Here is a 25043-nt window from a genome sequence, read left to right as displayed (position 1 = left end):
GTCTCAGCACCGGTGTTTCTCGTCAACATTCCTCCTCCATCTTTTCCTCCCTTGATTCTGTCCCTGACTCTCTCCCTCCATCCTGTCGCTGTCTCCGGGCCTCTCTCCCTGGACCTCCAGCCCTCCAGCCCCGCCCCGCCTTCTCTGGGCTGGCTGCCATTCTGTCCCCAGCTGGGCCAGGCCCGCATTTCCTCCCCACCCCAAGTTCCCAGGGAGGCCTGGCCTGGCCGCGCCCGTCTCCCACAGGCAGCAGGAGCTGGAGCCCGGCCCAACCCAGCCCTGTCGCCCCTGCCCCCAGCCCGGCTCCAGTCCGGTCGCCCATCAGTGCACCTTGACTCCTCAGCTTTCATCCACCCCTCTCCCAGCCACGATGCCACCAGCCCCCCAATACCGCACTCTCTCACTCCCACACCCCGCCCACCTCCCCACCTCCCACTGTCCACACGGAGAAGTCCGTGAGGCCCGCGGAGGTCCTGAGGTTCCCCCCAAATGAGGCCCAGCCAAGGCGCCCTGCAGGTGCCTGGCATCAGAGACCGCGGAGGCTGCAGCGGCGGTGCGGCTCCCTGCCCCCAGCCACCACCTGGTACCCGCTGCAGTATTGCCATGGCAACCAGGATCGCGCTGAAAAGAGGACGGGAGAGAAAGAGACCATGAAAGGGAGCGACGGGGAGCCGGGCTCTGAGAGTCCCAGGTCGACAGGCAGGAGCAGACAGACGCAGACGGGGCCAGAGACCCCAGACGGCCATCGCGGCAGAGGCGGGCGGATGTCGGGCCCCTAAGGGAAGAATGTGCTTTAGGAGGAGTCCCAGGTGGGGGAGTCATGAGACACTGTGGCGCACAGGCAGCCAGAGAAGGGGGCACAGAGCACACAGGGCCCAGGCCTGCCGGGGGTGGAGGGGGGGCCCGGCTGCGCCGAGGGGAAGAGGAGGGCGCAGCCCTGCGTGTCCATGGGCCGCGTCTGCCGGGAGCAGCCCCGAGTGGACCCTTTGCTTCCTTCAGCCTGTGCGGGGCTCAACAGCCCAAGACGGCAGCCCTGGCGGGTCCCACCAGCAGCCACCCGGCCGTCCTGGCCGACCCCTGGGGTTCGCTCCCACCTGCTGGCTCCTGTTCCCTCCTGCCTCTGTGTAAGCAGGACGGCAGAGCAGCTCCCTGGGCCCGGCCTGCCTTCCCCCTCTCGGCCTGACCTCCTCGCTCCCTGCAGTGGCTTGTGGGTTTGCAGAGGGGCCGGACGCTCTCTGGTTTGGCTGTTCTGGGTTGAATTGTGTCCCCTAAAAAGATATGCTGAAGTCCTGACCTCCAGGACCCGTGAATGTGACCTTATTTGGAAACAGAGTCTTTGCAGATGATCAAGTTAAGATGACGTCCTGCTGGAGTAGGGTGGGCCCTAATCCCATATGACGGGGGTCCTTATAAGAGGAAATCTGGACAGAGAGCATGCGTGGAAGGAAGACGAGGGGGAGACTCGGGGAGAAGGGCACGTGGAGACTGGAGTGTAGCTGAGCTGGAGGAGGCAAGGAAGGATCCTCCCCCACAGGCTCCAGAGGGAGCATGGCCCTGCCCACACCTTGATCCTGGACTCCTGGATCCCGTAACTAGGAGTTGCCCAGCCCCCAGCCCGTGGAACCCCGGGGGTGGGGTGGGGTGGGGTGGGGGACGAGGGCCCCAGTACATCCCTATGTGCTGGGTGCCTGAGCCCCTCTCTGGGGCTCCTGAGGTCAAGGGTGAGGGGCCTAAGAGTACCCAGAAGTGCCGACCCCTGCGACCCTCTGGGTGGGGCCCATGACACTTGACTTCTCCATCCTCATTGTGCCCTCCATGCTTTCATGACCAAAAAAAATATTTTTTTTTTTTACTTTTTCCGTGTTTTTTTTTTAAAGTAATTACAGAGCAGGTAGTCGTTGACGCAAACCTCCCTTCAGTATCAAAAGAGTCTGTGGGGCAGGTGAGGGCTGGGGGCGAAGGGCGGAGGGGCGGGGGACGGTGTCTGGGGGCTCCGACCGCGCGTCTGTCTCTTCAGTTTCGAGGGCAGAGGGGCGGGAGGGGGGACGGGCGTCAAACTGCAAAAAATGAACCGTAAAAGGAGGGTCGTTGGGGATGAGGGGAAAGGACACCCCCCCAAAAGCTCCTCTCTCTTCCTGGAAGGCGGAGGGCCGGGAAGGGTCGGTTGCGAGCGCGAGGAGGAAAAGCGGAGGGTTCCAGCCACTTCTCCGGAATCCTGCAGCCCCTCCCTTCGCCTGGGATGGGGGGGGTGCGGCCAGAACCGCGGGGGCTCCGTTCCCGGAGCCCCCGCCCTGTCCTCGCGGGGGGTGAGCCGCCCTGGGGTGCGCACGCGGGCGGGGCTGCGGCCCCTCCTTCCCCGACCTTCCCTGCGGGGGGCCGGGGCCGTGGGGAGGGTCCCGGTGTGGCCCGAGCCCCGGGGGGGGGGGGGGCGGGCCCGCCCGGCGGCTTCAGATCTGCGTCTCTTGCACATTCTCCTTGGAGCCGCTCTTGAAGAGCAGAGGTTCGTGGATGGAGTTGAGCCCCGGGGGGCCCTTGCCCCCGCAGCCCCCGCCGCTGGGGTTCCCGCTGTAGTGCGCCTTGAAGGCGGCCGCCACGTAGTGGTGGTGGTTGAGGTGGTCGCGCTCCAGGGCGGGCAGGGCCAGGTGGCTGTCCCCGCCGACGCCCCCCGCACCGGCCACGGCGGCGGCGGCGGCCACGGACACGGCCGAGGCGGCAGGCAGCTCGTCCTCCACGTTGATGATCTCCACGGTGCGCGTGGGCCCGTGGTGCTTGTGGAGCTGGTGCTGCTTGCGCAGCTTGTAGAAGGCCACGAGCATCACGGCGGCCATGAACGTGATGGCCACGAAGCAGCCGATGATGATCTTGGTGGTCTTCATGACGTCGTCCAGGTCCTTGAGGGCGTTCTCCGTCACGTCCGTGATGGGCACCGTGAACGCCTTCTCCGTGGGCCGCGAGGAGCGCGGGGCGGGCGCCGTGGTGGACGACGAGGCCGGGCCGGCGGCGTCCCCGGGCCGGCCCCCGCCCCAGACCCCGTCCGTCGTGGGCCCCGGCGGCTCCTTCTCTGTCCCCCGCGGCTGCAGGGTCTCCTCTCCGGGCTGCGTCTCCAGGGTCTCCACGGTCACGGTGGTGAAGTAGGTGTAGCCGCCGCCGCCCCCGCCGCCCCCGCCGCCGCCGCCGCCGCCTCCCGGGGCGCCCCCGCCGCCCCCGCCGCCGGCACCGCCGGCCGCCACGGGGTCCACGGCCGAGACGTTGAGCGTGGCCGAGGCGGTGGTGTTCCCGGCCGAGTTCGTCACCATGCACGTGTACTGGCCCGTGTCCTGCACCGTGACGTTGGTGAAGTTGAGCGTGCCGTCGTGCAGGACGGAGATGCGCACGCGGTAGGAGCCGTGGGTCATGAGGGTGCCGTTGGGCGTCAGCCAGTTGACGGAGGTCATGGAGGTGCCCGTGCGACACTTGAGCTCGGCGGCCATGCCCTCGGTGACGTTCAGGTCCGTGGGCGGCTCCACGATGACCGGCGCGTAGCAGGTGAAGTGCGACTGGTCCAGCTCGCCGATGTAGCGGCCCTTGAGGCCGGCGGGCGCGTGGCAGCGGGCGCAGCACGTCGTGTTGCTGGGCACCGTCTCCTTGAGCCACCAGCTCAGCCAGAGCACGTCGCAGTTGCAGTGCCAGGGGTTATGGTTGAGGTGGACGCGCTCCAGGCGGTGCAGGGGCGTGAAGAGGTCGTGGGGCAGCGACATCAGGTTGTTGTGGGACAGGTTGAGCTCCTCCAGCGACTTGAGGTCGTCGAAGGCGTTGCGCTCGATGGTGGCCACCTGGGCGTGCATGAGCCACAGCTTGCGCAGGCTGGTGAGGCCCTGGAAGGAGCCCGGGCGGATCAGGTCCAGCCGGTTGCCTGACAGCTCCAACTCCTCCAGGCGCACCAGGGCCGTCAGGTTGGGGATGTCCTTGAGGTTGCACATGCCCAGATTGAGGTAGCGCAGGTTGACCAGGCCCTCGAAGGCCGCCTCCGAGATGTACTCCAGCCGCTTGAGCTCGCCCAGGTCCAGGCGCCGCAGGGAGGGCACGCGGTTGAAGGCGTACGAAGGGATGCTTTCGATGGGGTTGTTGCGCAGCCAGAGCTCCCGCAGCTTGGACAGGTACTCGAAGGCCTGCGTGGGCACCGTCGTGAGCCGGTTGTCGAACAGCTCCAGCGTGTTGAGGCTGGGCAGCCCATTGAAGGCACCCACCTCGATTTTGCGCACCAGGTTCTTGCTCAGCTGCAGGATCTCCAGGTGCCGCAGGTGCTTGAACGTGTCCGTCCGGATCACCTGGGGTGGGGGAGGGGAGACACCAGTCAACGAGGCCTGAACGACTGGTAATCACCGCAGCGACCCCACGCCTGGCCCGTGCGAGTGCGGAGCGGCCGCCCCTCCCTCTTTGCGGGTGGGAGTGTGAGACCGGAAGACCCCTTTGGGAAACAGTTTGTTCCTCACGAGGCTCAACACACCGTGACACACGTTATGACCCACGTTACTTACGACCGGGCCCGCCCACTCCCGAGTGTTTCCCGGAGGGAGAGGGGAGCAGTTGTCCTTCCCAGGTTTTGTGATGGGTGCTCACAGCGCCTGTGTTCATTATGGCCTAACCAGACATGACCCGAATGTCTGCCAACCGCTCGAGGACCCACGCTGTGTGTCCGCACCGTGGAACACTGTGGCTCCTGAGAAGGAAGCAACTATGGATACACACGACCAATCTCATGGGCGGGCGTCGTGTTGAGCAAAAGAAGCCAGACGTGAAGGAGTGTGAGCGGTAGGGTCCCGTCCATCCCACGTCCTACATGTGCTAAGTGGTGGTCTCTAAGTGTGTGGGGGGAGGCCAGGCTGGCAAAGGGCATGAGAGAGCTTTCTGGGGTGATGGAAATGTTCTCAGCTGGGGTGGCGGCTATCTGGATGAATAAGACTGTCAAAACTCCCCAAACTATACCGAAAACAGGGGCATTTTGTTACATGTAAATTACACCTCAGGAAAAAAGATTAAAAAAATACTTACACCACCAGCTAACAGGCACTGAGCCCCTTTTTGGCACCAGACACCATTCTAAATGCTTTATGGGCAACAACTCATTTAATCTGCCAAACTGTCCTACGAGATAGGTACTTACTCAGTATCTGGGACTGTGAAATCCATAAAGCCCCGAAAACCGGAAGATTTTCCCTAACTTTGGCACCAAAATACCATTCGGTGGTAGAGCCTGATCAGAACTCATGTGAAGCTATTTAGAGCTTTTATTGATCCCTCTCATGTGACTATTCAAACACTTCACTCTAGAACTAGTCCCACACTTGCTAAGGGGTAGAAGGTCCCAGCGGGCGGTATAAAATATGCGCTGGACATTAGTGCCTCACCGTTTACCAGCAGATGTCAGAACATCTGGCCTCAAGGGCTTCACAGGAGGGATTATGAATTATCTCCATCTTAGCGGGGGGCGGAGAGAGGTGCAGTGACTCGCCCAAGGTCACAAAGGAGGAGATGACAGACTTGCTATCTGACTGAGGCCATCTGTCTCCAGAGTCCCGCCTCTTATCCCCTGAACTTGGTTGCCACCTCTCAGGGCAGAGACTGAGGGGCCACAGGAGGGGCGGTGCTGGGCTGGGCCCGGGAGGCAGAATCTTACCAGATTCTCCTTAGTAGTCACAGTGCCGGGTCTACTGAGGCGTGGCCGATCACGCAGGCATCACGTGGCATTTGTGAAGCCTGGTTAATGCCTTGAGGGAATGCTTGCGTTATAATATTGAAGGGGAAATAGAGAACTCCAAACAGCATACTATGTGGTCACGGCCTTGTAGGGTTTATTTTATTTAAAGTTTTTATTTTTACATAATCCCTACGCCCAGTGTGGGGATCAAACTCACAACCTTATCAAGAGTTGCACGCTCCACCGTCTGAGCCAGCCAGGCACCCTGTGACTTTGTAGAATTTTAAAAAGAAGCTGAAGAATTAGCTATACTCGTATATGCACCAAGAAAAGACCGTAAGTACATACTCCAGGCTCTTCTTGGCAGTGAACTCCAGCTGTCAGGGATTATGGACAATTTTTATTTACTTATTTCTTTAATGAACCCAAGGTACTTTTATAATAAGTAGCAAAACACTTTAAAAAGCTTTTTTAGGGGCACCTGGTTGGCTCAGTCGGTTAAGTGTCCGACTCTTGATCCCAGCTCAGGTCTTGATCTTAGGGTCATGAGTTCAAGCTCCGCGTTGGGGCTTGGAGCCTACTTTAAAAAAAAAAAAAGATATATAAGTAAATAAATAATTATTTTTTAAAAAGACCGTACTTGAGAGGCACCCAGCATAAGGAACAATAATATTCCTGACACTGTCATAATCACAGAGTAGCAACAGCCACTACTCACGTCAGTGCTACTCAGCAGAAATACAATGTGAACTACATATTTACTTTTTAAATTTCCTAGAAGCCACATTAAAAAAAGAAAACCAAAACCAAAACAGGTGAAATCAATTTTAATATGTTTATTTAACCCAATATGTCTAAAATATTACGATTTCAACATGTAATCAAGATGAGAACTTACGAAGGAGATATTTTACCCTCTTTTTGCACACAGTCTTCGAAACTCCATGTGTGGTTTACAGCCCATGCGCTCAGTGGCCCTGTGTGGCCAGTGTGGCCATCCTGTTAGGCCGTGCAGGTTACCAGGCGCTTCCTTGACTCCTCGAGGCTTTGTGAACACAGCTGCGTTTTATCCTCCAGCAGCTTTATGAACTAGGACTGTTAGTGCCCGTTTCCGAAAGGCGGGAACGGAGGCCCACGGAGGTGGCCAGTGGCTCGGACACCATCTGCGCAGTGAAGACAGAGCCTGGTTTGCATCCCGTCCCCACCTCCTGGCTATGGGGCCTGGTGGCTGGACTCTCTGGGCCTCCCATCCAGGGCTGGCCGTGAAGGGAGAATGAGAGCCACTTTGGAGGCCACACTGCGATCGCTGGAGAGCACTTGGGGGCTCTTGTTGGCGTTCAGTAACGTGTGCACCGTTGGGATCAGAGCCTGTGGAGGGCGGCCCTTGCGGCAGAGAGCCCCCTACTGCACCATCTAACTGAAAATCAGGGACGTGAGCCTGACACGCGCTGGGGCCCGCCAGTCCCCCACCGGCCCTGCTTGTCCCATCCCCTCCTCTCCGTTCCATGGCCCAGCCCCACTCAGCCTCTTCCTCTCCCACCTGGATACCTGGTCCCAGACTTCTGTTTATGCCCACACCCCTGGTCCCTCCAGGAGCCCCATTATTCCCAGCACAAGTTTCTTCCACTCCACACGGACGCAGACCAGGAATGACGCCCCGATAGTGCCATCCCATAATAAGAGCCAGTCTTCGCCCTCGCCTTCCTCCTCCCTTTCCTGTTCACGGCAGGTCCCAGAACGCAGCCTCTGGGGCTCTGCACTTGCTGTTCGCTCTGCCAGGAAGACCTTCCCCACTTTTCTTCTGGCCTCCTGACATCTGTCCTTTGACACCCAGCTCCCGTGCCACCCCCCTCCCCAGCCCCTGCCTCTGCTGTTTATATGCCCTTATCATCAGAGTCCAGGCCCCTCCAGGGGTCGCAGCGGTGCCCTAGGGTCCTTCCCTCCGTGGAAACCAGATTCCTGAGGAGAACAGCCCTGGGCACCTGGCCTGAGGAGGGAGTCTTTGTGGGCTCAGGGTGAAAGGGAGAGACGAGGAGATACATTTGGGCTGTTAAAACTTTGTGATTCTCAGATCATGTGAATGGTTTCCAGGAACAGGGGGATGGAGTTTGGGTGGCCGGGGAAAACACAGCTCAGAGGAGGGACTGGGAAGGGACATCAGCTAAAACCTCCTGCGGCCTCAGTGGACATGAGCTAGAATAACAAAGCAAATTTCCGTACGCCTTTTCCCCCCTGCTGATAAAAGTAATATATACTCATTTCAGGAAAAAGTCTAAGAAGAAAAGAAAAATGAGCCAAAGGACCTCTACTTATGTTAACTTATGTTAACAATTTGGCATACATCCTTCTAATCTTTTTTCCTTGCATATAATGCAGGGATATATCTCTTTTTTACATTTTTTTTTATATTTCACAAAATTTTGGTGACATAGTATTCTCTCCTTGGCCCTGCATTTCCCCTTAATAGTAGTATTACACTGTAGGGGCGCCTGGCTGGCCAGTCAGTAGAGTGTGTGACTCTTTGATCTTGGGGTTGTGAGTTTGAACCCCACGTCGGGGGTAAAGATTACTTAAATAAAAGTAAAACTTAAAAAATAGTATTACACTGTATTTTCCCTTTCATGATATATGCTTCAAAAACAATTTTCATGGCTATTTAGAATTGTTTCCCAGGGTTATACCTCCTTTGGGACATTGAGATGGAATTGCCAGGGTCAGTTATTTATTTTCCGAAATACACTTCTGCCTTCTCTAATTTCCTGCAGTAAACGTGACTAACTTTTAGAGCGGGACGAAACCCCAGTAAATGCTATCACATGAAGGAGTCTGGTCTAAAGCTCGCTGGTGGCACCCGCAGGATCTGACTTCTGGGGGCCAGGGGAGGGGCGGAGCACGCTGGCAGGATGGCCTCAAGGAGGGCTGGCCCGGGGTCTCTGCAGGCAACCAGCCTGTACCCAAGACTAGGGGGCGCAGCCCCAGGACTCTGAGAAGCCCTGGGACCCGGCTCCCGTGGCCACATGGGTGGCTGCAGCCTCGGCTCCCTCCTCGGAGGGAGAACGACGGAGCACCGGGGAGACCCGGGCTCATCCCATGAGATGCTACACGACAGCAGCAACAAAAAGCTTCCCTGATCAAACGTCTAGAGCCGCGCAGTCCCTCCTGGAGGCGCCACTGCTGTGGGCTGGAAGTCCGGGAAGTCCTGTGGGGAAGGATGGTTCCACTTGGCTCCACTCTGGGTTTCCCAAACATCACAAGCACAGAACCCTCCTCGCAGGGTGCCTTTTATCATCACCCTGGGAAACACTGGTGCGGCACAAAGCAGGCCCTCACTCGCCGTTTCTATTAAAAATAATAGTAAGGACAACTGCAGCAGCAGGAGGAGGATCCGGTTGTTGCTAATCACCAGGGGGAGAATGCAGTGGGCTCTTAAAAGGTTAGGCGTGAGAGTTTGGTCCGAGAAATCTAGCACAAAAGGGCTGCTGGCCCAGGAGCCGAAGACAACTTGCCCTCATCCAGTCTCCGTGGCACTTAGCTCTGGGGCCTCCCCAGTTCCCAGCAAACCCATCTGCAAGCTGAGCAGGAAAGCACTGTGTGCCCACCTGCTCTTCCCTCCTTCCAGGGTCCCTGTTCTCAGTGCAGCCCCCCAGCCCAGCTTCCTGGTGGAAGGTGGGCCTGCAGCCCTCCATGGCTCCCCAGTGCTCTCAGAGGAAATTGAGCCCACATCAGAAGCCCTGCTTGGCCTGGCATCTGCCTGCCTCTCCCCTCCCTTCTGCACGGCCCCCTGCCCTTTGCAGTCCTCACTCCAGTGACACTTAGCCAATAACAACTCCTGGAACTATCTTTGCATATGCTGTTCCCTCTTCTCAGGATGTCCTTCCCTTTTTTTCTGCTGGAAAATTCCTGCTCACTCCCTTGGATCCAGACCAAATGTCCCTCATTTATTCATTCATCCATTGCTTTTTATTGCGTGGGGATAAAGCAGTCCTGAAGGAGCAAGCGGCGGGGGGGGGGGGGGTCCTTGCTGTGAAAGGGCATTGTGACATCGACCTTACAAAGTTGTCCTCAAGATTCAAGGGAATCGCTGACATTTGCTCAGCACAGGACTTGGCACTGCAGGTGCTCACTGAGCTGAGGTGACAAATGCCAGGCTCTGGACTGAGCATTCGTTGGTCACCTCAGCTGTCCCCCACCAGCCCTGCAAGGCACGTGTCATTAGGCTTACTTTTCGGAGAAGGAACCTGCTCAATGAAGTCACATAATGAGGAAGCAGCGGAGCTGGGGTGTGAACCCGGAGGCCGAGGCTCAGTGAGGTCCAGTGACCCGGTAGGGCTGCCCACTGTGCCCACTGGGAAGCGCACAGCTGGGATTCCAGCCCACGTCTCCCTGGTCCTCTGGATAGAGCGACCACGACTACCGTATGTCCATCAGGTGCTTGCTGGCCGAGTCTGAGGCCGCTCCTGCTCTGTGTGCTTTGTCTCAGGAGCGATGGGAAGGGCGTGTGTGAAGGGAGATTGAGGGGCATTTCCAAGGGGGGTGGGGTCCCCCCAATCACTTTACTAATGCACTTGAGATCTAAGGAGGACGGGGGTGTTGCTGCAAAGGGAAGCCTGGTTTTACTGAAGATGTGCTGTAGGGTTGCTTTAAATAGTGAGTGCTTTTATTTTTACCAGGATTCCAGTCAATTCTCCCTCCTCTGCAGGATGCCTGGGGAGCAGCCTAGTGGGGAGTTGCTGGGTCTGGGTTTGAATCGTGGCTTTGCTGCTGACCAGCTGTGTGACCTTTGGTGAGTGTCCTAATATCTCTGAGCCCACTTTCTTCACAGGTACTGCAGGATTACTGTGAGGCTTGGATAAGATCGAGAGTGCTTGGCACATGGCAAACATGCAGTAATATATATATTTAAAATTGTTGATTCAGCTCATAGTGAGCATGGCCATTTGTCCAACTTTGGGCATCCAGTTTCTTCCTCAGCATCTTTCCTCTACATTGGTTAACATGTAGTTCAGACACCACCACATCCTTGCTCACAGTCCTCCCATGGCTCCCTATCACCCTCGACCTGGGGTCAGAGGCCCTGCAGGACTGTCCCATTGCCTCTCCTCTGCTCCAGCCACAGGGAGATGTACGGGTTCCACATGCTGTCTGTGCTCTGCCTTTGCACAGGCCGTGCCCCCTGCCTGGGATGCCATCCTCCTCCTTGTTCTCTGGGAAATTCCAGTTGCCTTCCTCCAGCAAGCGCTCTTCGTTCCCCTGCTCACCAACATGTCATACACATTCTCCTATCACACTGGCTTAATGCGTCCTTCCTCTTGGCTAGGCTATGAGTGGACGCCATCTGGATGGTTTCCGCATTCCCTGTCTCCCGGTTCATGGCCAACTTCAGCCAAGCGTGTTGAGTGAGTGGCCAGAATGGACAAGGCTCAGGTTTGGAGGGCACCCCAGTTGTGTCAGCTGTTGTGTACTGCACACCTTTTGGCCTGGGTGACAATGCCAACGTGCTGAAACCCTCAGTGACAGAACTGGCTCCAACTTACTCTTTTTTTTTGGTTAGCATGTGCCATCTTACTTGCTTTCATCCATTCTGACCTGGTGTCTTAGGTGTGTCTTTTGGATTTTGTTTTTAATATAGTCTGAAAATCTCTGTCTCTTAACTGGATGTTTAGTCCATTTACATTTATTGTAATTACTAATACATTGGGAATTATTCTCTTATTTCCTGCTTTTTGTTTGTCCTGATTTTTTTGCAGCCTATTCCTTCTCTTTCCTGCCATCTTTTTCATTGATTTTCTTTTTAGTCCATGTCCCTCATCTACTATTTTTTATAATTTTTAAAAAAGATTTTATTTATTTGAGAGTGAGCAAGTGAGAGAGAGCACAAGCAGGGGGAATGGCAAGCAGAGGGAGAAGCAGACTCCATGCTGAGCAGGGAGCCCAACGTGGGGCTTGGTCCCGGGACCTTGGGATCGTGACCTGAGCCATGATGCTTAACTAAGCCATCCAGGTGCCCCTCTAGTTTAGAATTTATATATTTTCCCTTTCTCTTCTTCCAGTGGTCACCCTTAAAATTTAACATGCATACCTAAAGACCACAGTCAGCTGGTTCCTCTCCTCTCCTCCCAAGCAATACAAGGCTGATCCCATCCCTACTCTGAAACAAAGCATCATCCTGGGCAGGTTCCTGATGAGGCAGAAGGGCAAAGCCATTATTTGTTAAGTGCCTGTTGTGTACCAGACCCCATACCAAATGCTCTGAGGTGGTGATCTTATTTAGTTCTTGTGGAAATCCTGTCACGTGGGGGTTATCAGCCACATGTCTCTGTCTCCCCTCATATCTGATGGTTTACTGCAGAGAGGAAAAGTTATCTGCCTTCGGTCTCACAGCTCCAAAGTAGCGGAACCAGGACTCGAAGTCTGCTTCTCCTCAATCTAAATAAATACGAAGTCTCCGTCACGTCTGTCCACCCTAAGCCAAGAGGCTTGGGCTCTCTCTTGTTTCCAATGTATTCTTTGAGCTGTGGCACCTGTTCCTTACTCAACCATTACCCCACGTGTTGATTTGCTCATTCGACAGATATTCTTTGAGTGTCTGCTATGTGTCAAGTATCTTGCTGGGCTCTGGGGATCCAGCTGTGGAAAAGAAAGACGCAGCCCTGACTTCCCAGAGCCTGACCTCAAGTGGGGAGGACACTAAACATAATAATTATGCAAATGATCATTTAAGTGGTGATGGTGTAAACAGCTCGCAGGTGCTGCCCTGCCTGCAGGGGGAGAGGCAGGTGTGGGCTGCTCCACAGCACAGTTTGACACCCCCCCCCCAAGCAGATCATCTTAAACCGGGGCACTCCTGTGACCACTGGCCCAGGGTAGGATGGACAAGGTGGGGACTGGTTCTTGGAGTCTTGGAGTGGACATCGGGCCTGGAAGGACACTGATGTTCTGTGATGTTGCAGAGGAGGTAATCCTGGGGTCTTGCTTCTGACAGCTACCTAATAGCCAAGTACCCACAGCCCCTCACTTCTTCAGCCCACGTTTGCTGAGCCCTCCTCCACGTGCGCCTGGCTCTGTGCTCAGTATCAAGGGTACAGATGCCGGTCAGGCAAGGGAAGGGGGCCCCATCGAGGACCACTCCCAACCCTAAGGGGGACCTCTCCTCTCCTTTCATCCTGGAACTTGGCCTATTCTTTAGGGGACTTTCCACTTCAGCTATGGTAGGTAAACATCACTAACACTGAAAAACCCCACTGCATTCTGTTGGGGTTTTTAAGAAACTAAACTGTCAAGAAATCCTTTATTAAAAATTTAACTGTGGTAGGAAATGATTAAGTGAATTGTTCATCTTAACACTATGAAGATAAATTGTTTTTATACATTTTGAATGTAATGAACCAATAACAAAGTTTAGTAGCTTACTGTCTTTTCTTACGTTTTTTTGCATTCAAAATTTTAAAAACGTTGTTTTCCTGTACCAAGTGCTTTTGTGATGATTTCTTGTAGTTCCTCCTTCCCTGAGATAAGGGCCCTGTGCCTCTCTTTTCAGTGGGGACTTCCTTGAGGGAGCCTGGCAGGATTGGGGGCTCCTGCACTGAGCTTCTTGGGCCTAGACTCAGCCTCCCGGGGCCTCGGTGTCCTCTTCTGTAACAGGGGTGCAGGGGCCCTGAGGACTAAGTGAGAACAATCCCGTATCACAGCAACTCAGCACAACCCAGGGGCAGGGTGGCCATTTAGAACACACTATCTCCTTCAGTGAAATCCATAATTGTTTCTGTCAACCCCACCCCTTCGCGGCCCAACAAGTTCTAAACCTGCTAGAAGGTTCCAGGCCATGCTGGCACTGAGCTCTACCGGCAGGTGCCCAGAGGCTCCATGCCCCACCCTCCAGGAACCATGCTGGGTGAGGGTGGCTGGAGCCCACTCTCAGCCCCCACGGGCCGGCCCTCCACCGCTGCACGGGGCGGTGGGTGGGGAAGGGCTCTGGCCAGAGCTCAGCGGCCCCCACTATTCACCTGAGAGGAGAGAGCCCAAACTCCACTCTTCCTCAGCACCCCAGGCCGACTTAGGCTTGTCTTTTCCCTGCCCCAGCCCCGACTGCTCTCGCTCGTGAGCCCCGTAGCCTGCTGGTCACACCACTGGAGTCCTGATGGCTGCGCCTTTACTACCTCTGTGGCTTGGGGTCAAGTTTAGGCCTGCTTCCCCATCTGTGCAAGGGGATTATAAAATCTACTTCCTAGGATTGATGAGAGGATTAAGTGCCTTTTCACACATTAGGAGCTTAGTGCCTGAGAGCTTCTGTCACTTTCCTTCTCCTCCTCCACACTTGGGCTCATGCTGTCCCCTCCCGGAACACCATCCCAGCCTCTGCACCTGCTCAGGGCACTAGTCACTCAAGGCTCCCTAAAAAAAAGCCTTTCTCCTTGCTAAGGCCTCCTAACCATCCCTGCTCCGTGAGGCCTCTTCCTCCCAAGTACCCGGCCCATTCACTCACGCGTGTGACCATCCGTCCACTCATCCCTCCTGCGCTCCCCCTCATCTCCCCCTGTTCATCCACCTAGGAGCTGCCTTCTCAGGCCTCCTGGGGCAAGCCTTGCCCTGTTGGTGGAGTCTGGCCTGTTCCCCACCTCTGCACCGGCACCCCCAGCCTAGACAGGCATCTGAACCTGGGTGTAGATAATGCCTGAGGAGGAGAGGTAAGGTCTGTATCAGGAGCTAAGTACACCCCAGCTTTGCCTAAGGCAGTGGGTGGGCGGGACCAGGAGAAGGCTCAGGCCAGGGCCAGACACCTCCTTCCTTCCCAGGGAGGCTCCCTGGCCCCCTGCCCCCCCCCCGCCCCCCACTGATTGCTCAGCTCCCACCTCCATCAGGAGCACAGAGCAGGTCCTGTTCACTGTGCCTACAGCAGAGCCTGGCACACGGTAGTTGCTCAATAAACGAATCAGGGTTGTGAACAAGCCAGGGCCCGGCAGGCACAGGATGGGCAGGCAGTACAGGGACAGGGACTCATGGTCTCAGGGCAGCTCCCAGCGTGGAGCCTGCTTCCATGTGGGGCGAGACTCACTTCTGGGTATCATAGTCGTGAGGATTAAACTAGATATCTGGAACCCTCGAGGAAGGGTGCCTGGTACCAGGCAAGTGCAGAACGTGGCCGTGGCCATTCAAGGTCAAGGTGTGTTTTCCGCAGGGCTGGAAGGGCAGGGCTGGGCAGTGTCTGGGCCCAGCGGAGGGCAGCCTGAGTGTGGTGCGGCTGGGTCAGGGACAGGCCAGCCTGGGAAGGGTCTTCGCTGCAAGGGGAGCACTAGCCGGTTGCAAGTCCAGGGATGACGCGGTGACTCTGACTGGGGCGGGGAACAGCGGGGGACGGGAAGACCGGAGGAAGCTGGGGCGAGTGTCCCAGTGAGCAAGGACAAGGCCAGAGCAGGGGCTGGCTGTGTGGACAGAGTCAGGACTCTGATACAATGTTGTGACTGTATCACCAGGGATACAGAGAGCCCAGATAACTAGGAATTAGGAAACGTCTGGAATAGTGTTGAAAATATCCAGTTCTGCAGCCAGACTGCCTGGGCTAAGTCCCAATTCCTCTCCGGACTGTGGCCTCTTGCACAAGGGCCTTCCTCTCCTACACCATGGTCTCCCCAGCCTGTGAAATGGGGTAAGAACAGGACTTACTCACAGGGCTGTTGTGGAAAGAGCCTGGAGCATGGCTGGGGGCCACACACATCCCCCTCCTCCCACCCTCCCCGGTGAGAGGCGGGCTCAGAGAGGTGATGTAATTAATGGAGGGGGAGACATGGTTCTTCTGTCTCTCAGGCCTTAGCTACTCAAACTAAAACACGGGGACCCCCACCTGTCCCTCTCCTGGGAGGCCACACGGCTCTGTAAGATGGCAAGACCTTTTCTGATTTGTTAATTTCATGGTTGTGTTTTGGGCCAGTGGTGACTTGACAAGTGTGCACAAGTGTGATCAGTACATTTGGGATGCCATGGGGACTGGGGGCCTTGACCTGACTGGGAATTCAGGGAAGGCACCTCTGAGGTTGAGACATTTCCCTGAGTCAGTAAAGACCAGGGTGGGGGGGCGGGCGCCTGGGTGGCTCAGTCGTTAAGCGTCTGCCTTTGGCTCAGGTCACGATCCCGGGGTCCTGGGATCGAACCCCGCATCGGGCTCCCTGCTCGGCAGGAAGCCTCCTTCTCCCTCTCCCACTCCCCCTGCTTGTGTTCTCTCTCTTTCTGTGTCTCTCTCTGTCAAATAAATAAATAAAAATCTTAAAAAAAAAAAAAAGACCAGGGTGACCGTGACAAAAGTCTCACTGTCAACACTTGCTAGAGCTGCTCAGCAGCAGGCCACTCGCAAGGGTCCCCTGCTAGGTCCTCAGGAGCGAATATACATACGCTGCCTCCTGTGATACTGCATCCCCATGTGACCAGCATCCCCCACTAGCACATAGTGGCGCTCAGTATGTTTGTCCAAAGAACGAAGGCATTGAATTTCTCAGCAGCTCTATGTTATTATCCCCATTTCACTGATGATGAAACTGAGGCCCAGACCGGTTCGATAATGTACCCCAGGAAGAGTTGTGAGTCACACCTCACTGTCCCCCACAATCATAAGTGCTGGTGCTGAGCAGATGAAGGGGAGAGTGGAACAGCATTCTAGAAAGAAGGAACATCAAGCATGAAGGCGCTGAGCTGAGCGGGAGCAGAAGGAGGCCAGCGTGAGGGCCCAGTGATGCAGGAGGCCGGCGGGGCCACGTCCTGAAGGGTTCTGTCTTGGGTAGGCTCAGACGGGGAAGGTGACAGGTGGGACACCTGTGGGATTGAGCTCCGATGGTGTCGGACTCCACCACCTTTGTGGCTCGCTGACAGTCCCAGAGGTGTGCAGTCAGGCCCGAGCCCAAGGCGCCCTGGGAACCAGTTTGCTGAGCACTGACCCTGAGCAGGGGGATTGGGAGTGCTTTTCCTGCAGGGACCTCTCCAGCCCGCAGCACACAGGCCCCTCTCCACGGAATGAACAGGGAGGAGTTCCACTGTGCCTGCTCTGGCTCAGGAGGAGTCTAAATCTAAAGTCAGGACGAGGGAGAACCCCACACTGGAAACAAGCCAAATGCCCATCAATAGGAAATGGATGAAGAGATGGTGGTAACTTCATGGGACAGAATATCATCCAACAATAAAAGGGTCAGAGGGGAAGCACCGTGGCTTTGAGGGAGGACAAGGAGGAGCCCTGGCAGCCACAGGGAGCACATAGAAGCCAGGCAGACAGAAGTGTAGACACGAGATTCTTTGTGTGAGGCTCAGAAGTGAGGAGTCAGGGGAGGGGCTGTCTCGTGAAATGGGAGAAGTAATTCTGTCCTCATGGGAATGAAGAGGTCCCTGCAGGAAAAGCACTCCCAGTCCACCCCCCCCCCCCAACTCAGGGTCAGCGCTCAGCAAACTGGTTTCTCTTCCCTTCTCCAGGGGCAGGTGAGCAAATCCCAGTACAGACTTCTGTCTTCAGCTTGTACAACCTTTTGTACGTATTGTTTTTAAGTATAACTTTTCCTTGATTACAAAAAGTACCCAGTGCCCTCACTGAAGAAAATTCAGACGTTAAAGAGAGTGAAAAGAAGAAACTCAATATCCTCCAGAACACTAGTGCGAAGAGAAAGGCAGTATGAACAGTTCTGAGTGGTCCCCGCATTTTATTTTTGCTTTCCCTGCAGTGTTGAAAACACATGGGACGTCCTACTTGCATCCTTTGAGAGCTCAGGAGCCTATTCTAAGCATTTCCTTGTGCCATTGGATATTCTTTGAAGCTCTGTTTTGAAAAGCTGCATAACATTCTGTTGTAAGAACCAATGCCAGGATGCCCAAGAACTGAGCCGGCTTCCACCCTCTGGCCCTTGGGCCATCCTTCGACCTCACTCTCTGAAGCACCTCTAAGCCCCTCTTTCCGGTGGGTGGATTGGTTTCTTAGGACAGAGGCACCCTTCCTAGTCGAGTGCTCTCACACCCTGCCCAAATGACCTCATGGCGGACCCCGAGGGACCCCGGGCAGCTCCCTGAAAGCTCCATGGCTCCAGGTACTTCGTTAGGTTAAGTACATGCATGACCTCTGACCCAGCGATCCCCCTGGCGTGTATGCCAAAGATGTTATCACACAGCTTCCAAAAGGGTCTCAAGGGAGAATTTGTGGTGGAGGCAGCTCCACGCCTCCCAGGTGTCTGTCCTGACTTAGGAGGTGGAGGGCAGGAAGTGGGGGGGGGAACACCCATCAAGGAGAATTCTGCAGCAGTTAAAGCAACAGAGTAGACACACACACACACGCACACACACACATACACACACCCCGATGTGGATGGCTCTTAAAAACCCAGGCTGGGTGAAAACAGAGAGACAAAGAAAGCCATCTATAATGCAGCTTCATTTACATAAATTAAAAATACATGCACACAAAGCAACAATAAGCATTTTGCAAGAACACACACAAGCAGAAAGATCCACAGTAAACACATTAGGACAATTGGCTGTGGGGGGGAGGGGAACAGAGTGGGGACATGGGTACAAGGCAGTGGAGGAAGGAGGAGAAGGCACAAGGCCTCAGTGCCAGGGAGGACCCCAGCCTCTAGGAGGAGGAGCAGGCCTGTGGGGGGGTGCAGGGGGGCTGTGTGAGGTGTGAGGGCACTGACACATGGCCTGAGTGGCGTGGGGACTGGGAGGTAGGGGGAAGGGGCATCTCCAGGCCTCTGCCTAGAAGGTATCTCCTTGAGCTCTGGGCTTGCACACCCCTGTCCCATCTCAGAAACAATTAAGGACCCATGGAAGACTGCAGATAGTTAAAAATTATTTTGCTCCTGAAGGGCACATGCTGTCCCTGTCATGTCTCAGAACAGTGTTTGAGCCCTCCCCGAAGGTGGATGCACTGTTCTAGAGAGGCCGGTGGACACACACACACACACACACACACACACACACACACACACACTGCCAAGTCCTCAAGGTGGGAGCTCGGGAGCCGGCCTTCTCTCCATGGACAAACATCTGCTGAGCACCCAGTGTGTACCAGGCTCTGTTCAGGTGCTGGGCATACAGCAGGGAGCACGGTGAAGGCGCCCCCCTCGTGGGAGTGACCATCAGTGCGGAGCCAGACAACAAGCAAGTGACCACGGACAGGACAGGGCAGACTCTCGCATCCCCAGAACTCTGGCCATTTCTATGGGGCTTTGGTGTCAGGCCGCGTATGTGAGTGTGTTGTATACGCGCACACACACACACACACACACGCACACACACTGCCATGCGAGTGCGGCGGAAGTACCAGCCATTGTGAGGGAGGACAATCAGAGAGCAGGACACACAGGACCTGTCGGCAGCACCTCTGTCGTCTTCCCTCTGACCCTGAGATTCTGCTTCTAGGAATTTATCCCAGGGGCGGGTTCTGGGAAGTTCCAAGAATGCGCACCGGGGATGCTGACCACAGGGCTGTCTCTATCACTTCCGACACTGGGAAGAAGCGACCGGTGCAGTAATGGGAAGGCCATGCACCGGGATCCCACGTAGCCACTAACACTGACATTTTAGACGAGCGTCAGGGAGAAAGATGCTCCTACTACGCGCTCAGGTGTCTAGAGTCAGCTGCAAACCAGTATCAAGTGGTGTGATTTCATTTTTTTCTCCAAAAAGTAAAGAAAAAAAAAAAAGGCAGAAATCCGCTGGCCAGGGCTGCCCACCGGACGCACACCGGGAGCATGCGCGGAGAGGATCTGAACGGAAAGAACTAGATGCTAATGGGAGTTACCTGTCTGTCGAATTCCGCTTGGCTTTTGTCCCTGTGTTTTTACTTAGGTGTATTTCCTAGTTTTTCTAAATTAATTTGCATTCATTCTGTAATAAATAATTTAAAAATCCATTGACATGGGCACAGGAAAGAGCCAGGAAGGCTTTAAAACAAAATATAAACAGTAGTTATTTATATCTAGGCGGTGGGACTAGGGGTGTTTTTTTCTTTTTTTCATATTTTTATTTGGCTAATTAAAAAGTTATTTCCTCAAGTTCCTCTGATGGTTCCCTCGGCAGCCTCACTCCCGCCCCCCACCTGCAGGGTGTCCCCGAAGGGAGGCCCGTTTCACTGAATGTTCACAAGAGTCCACTCTTGGGGGCAGGGTACTCTCCACCCTGGGGGAGCAGGCAGTTTGAGGGCACACGACACATGCCTACAGCAGACCTGCGCATGACTTACAAATAAGTTCACCCACGTCCATGGGGCTCCATTCCTCTGACAGGGATGTGGATCAAAAGTCTGGAAGCCAGAGGCCTGGGAGACGGGGTGACAGACACCCAAGCAAACAGGCCCAAGCAAAGGGGCCAGCTCAGACCTAAAGCCTGGGAGTCATCCTCTCTTCCCTCTTCCCACACCCACTCTGCTGGAAAATCCTGTTGTCTCCACCTTCCAAACAGACCCAGAATCTGCCCACTTCTCACCACCTCCACCGCAACCAGCCTGGTCCCAGCCGAGCTCCCGGCATTTCTCTCCCGAATTCTGCACCAGCAAGGGAACAGCAGATCCAGGATTCAAACCCAGGCCCCCTGGCGCTTGATCCATGTGCCCTATAGGCCTCCCAAACCTCGGCCAGAGAGACCCAAGTCAGCAGCCCACCTGCCCTCCGCTCAGAATGGCTCCCGTCTCATTCAGAGGAGAGCCCAAGTCCTCACCATAACCATGAGGCCCTGCAGGATCTGTCACTTTGCCCTCACCTCCCAACCTCGCTCCTGGCTCTCTCTGTTCCAGTCACACCAGCCTGTCGCTGTTCCTCCCACACACCAGGCAGGCTCCCACCCCAGGGCCTTTGCACTTGCGGTCCTCCCTGCCTGGAAGGCCCTTCCACAAGGCTCCACCTTCATCTCTTGCTCAAATGTCACCTTCTCCATGAGGCCACCCTGACTTCATATCTTTGAAGCTGCAGCCAACCACCCCTCCTCCTGCACCCACCATCCCCTTCCCCCATCTGTTTCCTTTTCCCACAGCCCTCAGCATCCTGAACACACACCATTTACTTATTACTGATCATGCCTATGTCTAGAATGCAGGCTGGGGGAGGTGCAGTGTTGGTTGTCCTAGACTACTGCCCCCTACCCAGAAGACAACCAAGAGATATTTAACAAACACAGGCGTCAAGGGCGAGGGCACGGATGTCTGGAGGGGGAGTCTGTGGGCCCAGACTGGAAGGCAGTGAAGAGAGGCTTGCCTGTGGGACCCAAGGGCCAGAGAGAGGTGAATTCAGGCAGAGCGGTGGCCTGAGCAACTTCTCAGCCCTGGGAGGGCAACTGGTGTCAACTATAAGGCTGGCAGGCTGTGCCCAGCGGCACAGGACTTGTTATCACAATAAAGAGCCTGGACTTCATTCCAGAGTCTAGGAACCTGCAGGGGGTTTTAGGCAGAGGCGAGCACGCCTCGGTGGCCACTGGGAGGCTGGTCTGGGCCTGGGGGAGGGCATCTCTGGTCGCCAGGACGAGTCTGTGGGTGCAGCCCCTCGTCACAGAAGCACTTCCTAATGCGCAAACATCGCCCCTTCCGGAAACGTGCCATCCCGTCTGTTTACTGTTTCTTCCCTTCCGCAAGGTGAGCCGCCCAGAAGCAGGGAAGGGGCCGGCCCATCCCGCTCACGGCCAAAACCAGGGCTTGGCACTGAGCTGGCGCTGGCCACGTCTTGATCGTCACATGAGGAAATGAAGGACGGAAACGGACAGACAGAGTCCGGGGAACAAGGGCATGTAAGGGGAGAGCGGAGTGAGGGTGTCAGTACCCCTCCAGGAGTCAGGGGCTGGTCAGCTGAGACTAGAGCTTGAGAATGCAGGGTGGACTCAAAGCGCACGGGGAGGGAAGGGGCGCTGCTGAGGAGGAGGGCCTGGAGCTGGAGGACACCATCCTGCAGGAGCAGGGCTGGGGCAATGGGACAAGGCCCCTTCCGCTTCTGGACCCCAACTCTGGCTTCACTGGCCCTTGCTCCGTGGCCACCCAGGACAGCCTTCTTGATGGTGGCAAGCCCCCTTGGTGCTGTGTCCCTAAAAGATCCCCTCTCTTCTGCAGAGGGGAACCCCATCCCCAGGCTCTCCAGGACAGGGCGATGGGGAACACCGACCCCTTCCCCTCCCAGGGACAGACCAGGGTGTGCCATGGGGGAAGGGATGTTAGCTCCCAGTGGCCTGGGACACCACACAGGAACCCTCTTCTCTCCTGGCTTTATGGACCAGGGTCAGGAGAGGCTTGCGTGGTGTGGGGTACTGACACATGTCTTTAAAATGGTCGTTCTCAACTAGGGCAATCCCTCCTCCCCGAATATCTGGCAACATCTGGAGCTATCTGGGGAAGTGGGCGGGGGTTGTTGCTGCTGGTGTCTAGTGGCCAGGGATGCTGCTCAACATCTTACAGCACAGGGCACGGCCCCCACAACCAGAGCCCACCAGGCCCCAGATGCCAACAGAGTAGAGACCCTGCATTAAAAACGCACAGCTCTGCTCTCAAAGCATCATTTATAGCCCACCTCAGTCACGGTCACAGCGAATCGGATGGCAAGTGCCCCATCGGAGCCCCAGCCATAGGCCGACACGGGACCGGGCAAGTGAGAGAGCTTAGATCTATCTCCAAATGTCACACCACCTCCGGGAAGCGGGCACACGAGCTCCACGCTGCACAGCTAAGGAGTGCTCACCAGGTGTCAGAAGATTCTAAGTCCTTGACAAGTATGAAACCCATCAGTCCTCACCCAGCCCCTGGGGGCAGGGGCTCTGTCATCGCCCCATTTTTCAGATAAAGAAACTGAGGCGCAAAGTCATGCCCTCAGCAGCCCAAGGCCATGTCGCAGGTAGAGCCGTGTGGACAGCACAGAGGCCTCGTGCAAGGGTCGCTCTGCACACCTGTGACTCCGGGGCTAGGCCATGGGCTCACCTGTCCTGCACTGTGGGAGGCAGGCAGATGGTCCTACCCCTGAGCCCCAACACGCTGGCACAAAGACAGGGAACCTCGCGCGAGAAAACCCAGACAGACTGAGCTCAAGTTAACAGGATGCAAGCAGGATCTCATAAGTGCCAAGGGGACACCCAGAAGGCCTGTGCCAGCTCGAGCAGGAGGACCCGGCCACCACCTGTGCCCCCCCCCGCCCCCACTGGCTGCTGGCCCAGCTCACCTGGATGCCGTTCTCCTGCAGGTTCAGGTACCGCGTGTTGACAGGGATGCTGGCCGGGACCTCAGCCAACTCTCTCCGCGTGCAGATCACCCGGCTGGCCTGGTTGCTGCAGGAGCAGGCCGCGGGGCAGGAGGTGGCCGGCGGGGAGCCCCCTCCGGCCGCCAATGTCATGGCCACGCCGCCCCCGCCGGTCCCCAGGGGTGGGGAGAAGAGCCAGAGGAAGAGCAGGGCCCCATGGGGCCAGGACATCCTACCGGGCGGCAGTGGGGGGCACGGGGAGCTGCGGGCGCACGCCATCCTCAATGTTCATGCTCCGCGAGGGCGCCGGGGGGCTGTGGGGTGGAGAAAGAGCGAGAGGCTCAGTGAAGGACAGGGACCCCGTGTGTGGCCCGCCTGCTTCCCAACCCCCAGGCGGCTCTCTGCTGGCCACCATCACCTCCCTGCTCCGGCCAACCCTACCCTTCTTGCACTGTCTCGTCATTCCTGACCGGAAGAGTATACCCATTTCGCAGAACTGACAACCGAGGCAGGGGTGGGGTGGGGAGAGAAAGGCTGCCCAAGGCAGTTGGCCAGTAATGGAGAAGTCAGTCTGATTCAAAACTTAGTTCTCTGCACGGTTTCAGAAAGGTAGATAAAGAGGTAGAGAGGGAGGGAGAGAAAGAGAGACAAACAGACGAAGGAACAGAGAGAGGGTGATGTGCCAGGTCCGGAAGTCTGGGGTGGGGGCCGGGGGTCTGGAGTCTGGCTTCCCAAGTCTTCCCGACGCCTGCAGGACCTCCTGCTCCCTCATCCTTCTCCCGCCCAGGAGTGTTTGCCAAGAGACAAGCTCCCCAGCACCAAGCACGCTCCACACGGGGCCCCGCCGCAGGCTCCCGTCAGACTCCCGGCACCCGTCCAGGCCGTGGCCTCGCAGCAGCCACAGAGACTTGAGTTAGGCTCAAAGGAAGAACCTGGAGAAGGCGAGGTGCCAGACAAGACAACAGTGGAGGTGAAGTGTGGGCAGGAAAGGCTGGGAGGCCGCGGGGCGGGAGGGCGGAGGCCGGCTGGAGAAGACAAAGGGGGAGGGGGTGGCCGAGGGGGCCCTGGCAGGGCTGCACCCCCCACCCCCCGACCGCCGGCGGCCCTGAGGTTGCAGGTGCTCAGGGCAAAGGCAGCGGATGGTGGGTGGCTCCAGTGGGTGGGTTGGTGCTGGGACAGCTGGTGGGGAAGGGGTTGGGGGCGGGGCTCTGGGCGGGGGTGCGCGGGTGGGGCCCGGGGATGGGGGGCGGACGGACCATAACAACAATGGCAAGAACTGTAATAATAATAGCTTCAGCGTTGGGGGGAGCCCTTTCTGTGCCCCAGACTCAGCACACATGGTGTTCTCATTTAAGCCTCACAGAAACCGGAGGAGGAAGGTGTTAGGACGCCCAATCTACAGATGAGGACACTGAGGCGCTAGGAGGGGGCGCAACTCGTCCCAGCACGGAGCTGGCCGGTGGGTGGCAGAGGGAGACTGTGGCCCGGGGGCACCTTCCCTTCCACGCAGCGTCTTGAGTACACACACAAGGGTGCCCACAGCAGCAGGCTCCGCTCCAGCACCGAACGACTTCCCCACCGGGGAGGGCCGAGGGAAGCGGGCCGCACAGCATGCACCGCAGGGCAGTGACGGGCACACCCTCAGACAGTGGGCTCTCAGAGCCACGGACACAGGGCCACCCCCCGCCCCGTGCGTGTACACACACACACACACACACACACACACATTCACTCCCTCCTTCTGCAGTTTTCAAGATCATTTTAACTCAGACAAAAATGCGTGTGCATAGTCTGTGCGCCTGAATGCTTGTGTGAGAGACCGAGAGACTGAGAGACCGAGAGAGACAGAGAGGGGGGAGGGGTTGGTTCTGCATCTGTATCCCGGACTCCTTTCCCCCTGGGGGGCTAGGGGCTGTGTGTGCCTCGGTCTGCAAGTCATGTGAGTGCAGAGGGGTCTCCGCTTCTCCAGTGTGATGGGGGGGTTGTCTGCCGGTCCTGCTCCCGCACCCGCCGTTCCCTTTCCCACCTCCTAAGACCGGTGATGACCCAGCCTACACCCTTCAAACCCAGGGGCCGGCGCTGCCCTACGGGGCCAGAAATTGCAGCTGGAGAACCCCCAGGCCAGGAGGCCCCCCCCCGCAGCCCCCCCCCGCCCACGCCCGCCGCCGCCGCTCCCCCCCCACCTCTCCCCCCCT

At 56.8% G+C, this 25043-nt stretch overlaps 1 protein-coding gene across 7 annotated transcripts in view; it reads right to left on the bottom strand.

Moving 5' to 3' along the window:
* Window positions 1-2315: 2315 nt before the first annotated feature.
* Window positions 2316-25043, bottom strand: part of LRRC4B (leucine rich repeat containing 4B) — a 58007-nt gene continuing 35279 nt past the window's right edge. For all 7 annotated transcript variants that reach the window (XM_073886424.1, XM_073886422.1, XM_025850048.2 and 4 more), the window contains 2 exons: window positions 22831-23162; window positions 2316-4307 (listed from right to left, as the gene is read on the bottom strand). In XM_073886424.1, coding sequence (XP_073742525.1) covers window positions 2448-4307; window positions 22831-23127 — 2157 coding nt within the window. In that variant the 5' untranslated portion in view covers window positions 23128-23162 and the 3' untranslated portion in view covers window positions 2316-2447. The remainder of the gene's footprint in view (window positions 4308-22830; window positions 23163-25043) is intronic.

Source organism: Callorhinus ursinus, unplaced genomic scaffold, assembly GCF_003265705.2.
Source record: "Callorhinus ursinus isolate GAN/ISIS: 27379988/994484 unplaced genomic scaffold, GSC_fseal_2.0 scaffold71, whole genome shotgun sequence".
Lineage (NCBI taxonomy): Eukaryota > Metazoa > Chordata > Mammalia > Carnivora > Otariidae > Callorhinus > Callorhinus ursinus.
This window is presented reverse-complemented; position numbering and strand designations above follow the sequence as displayed.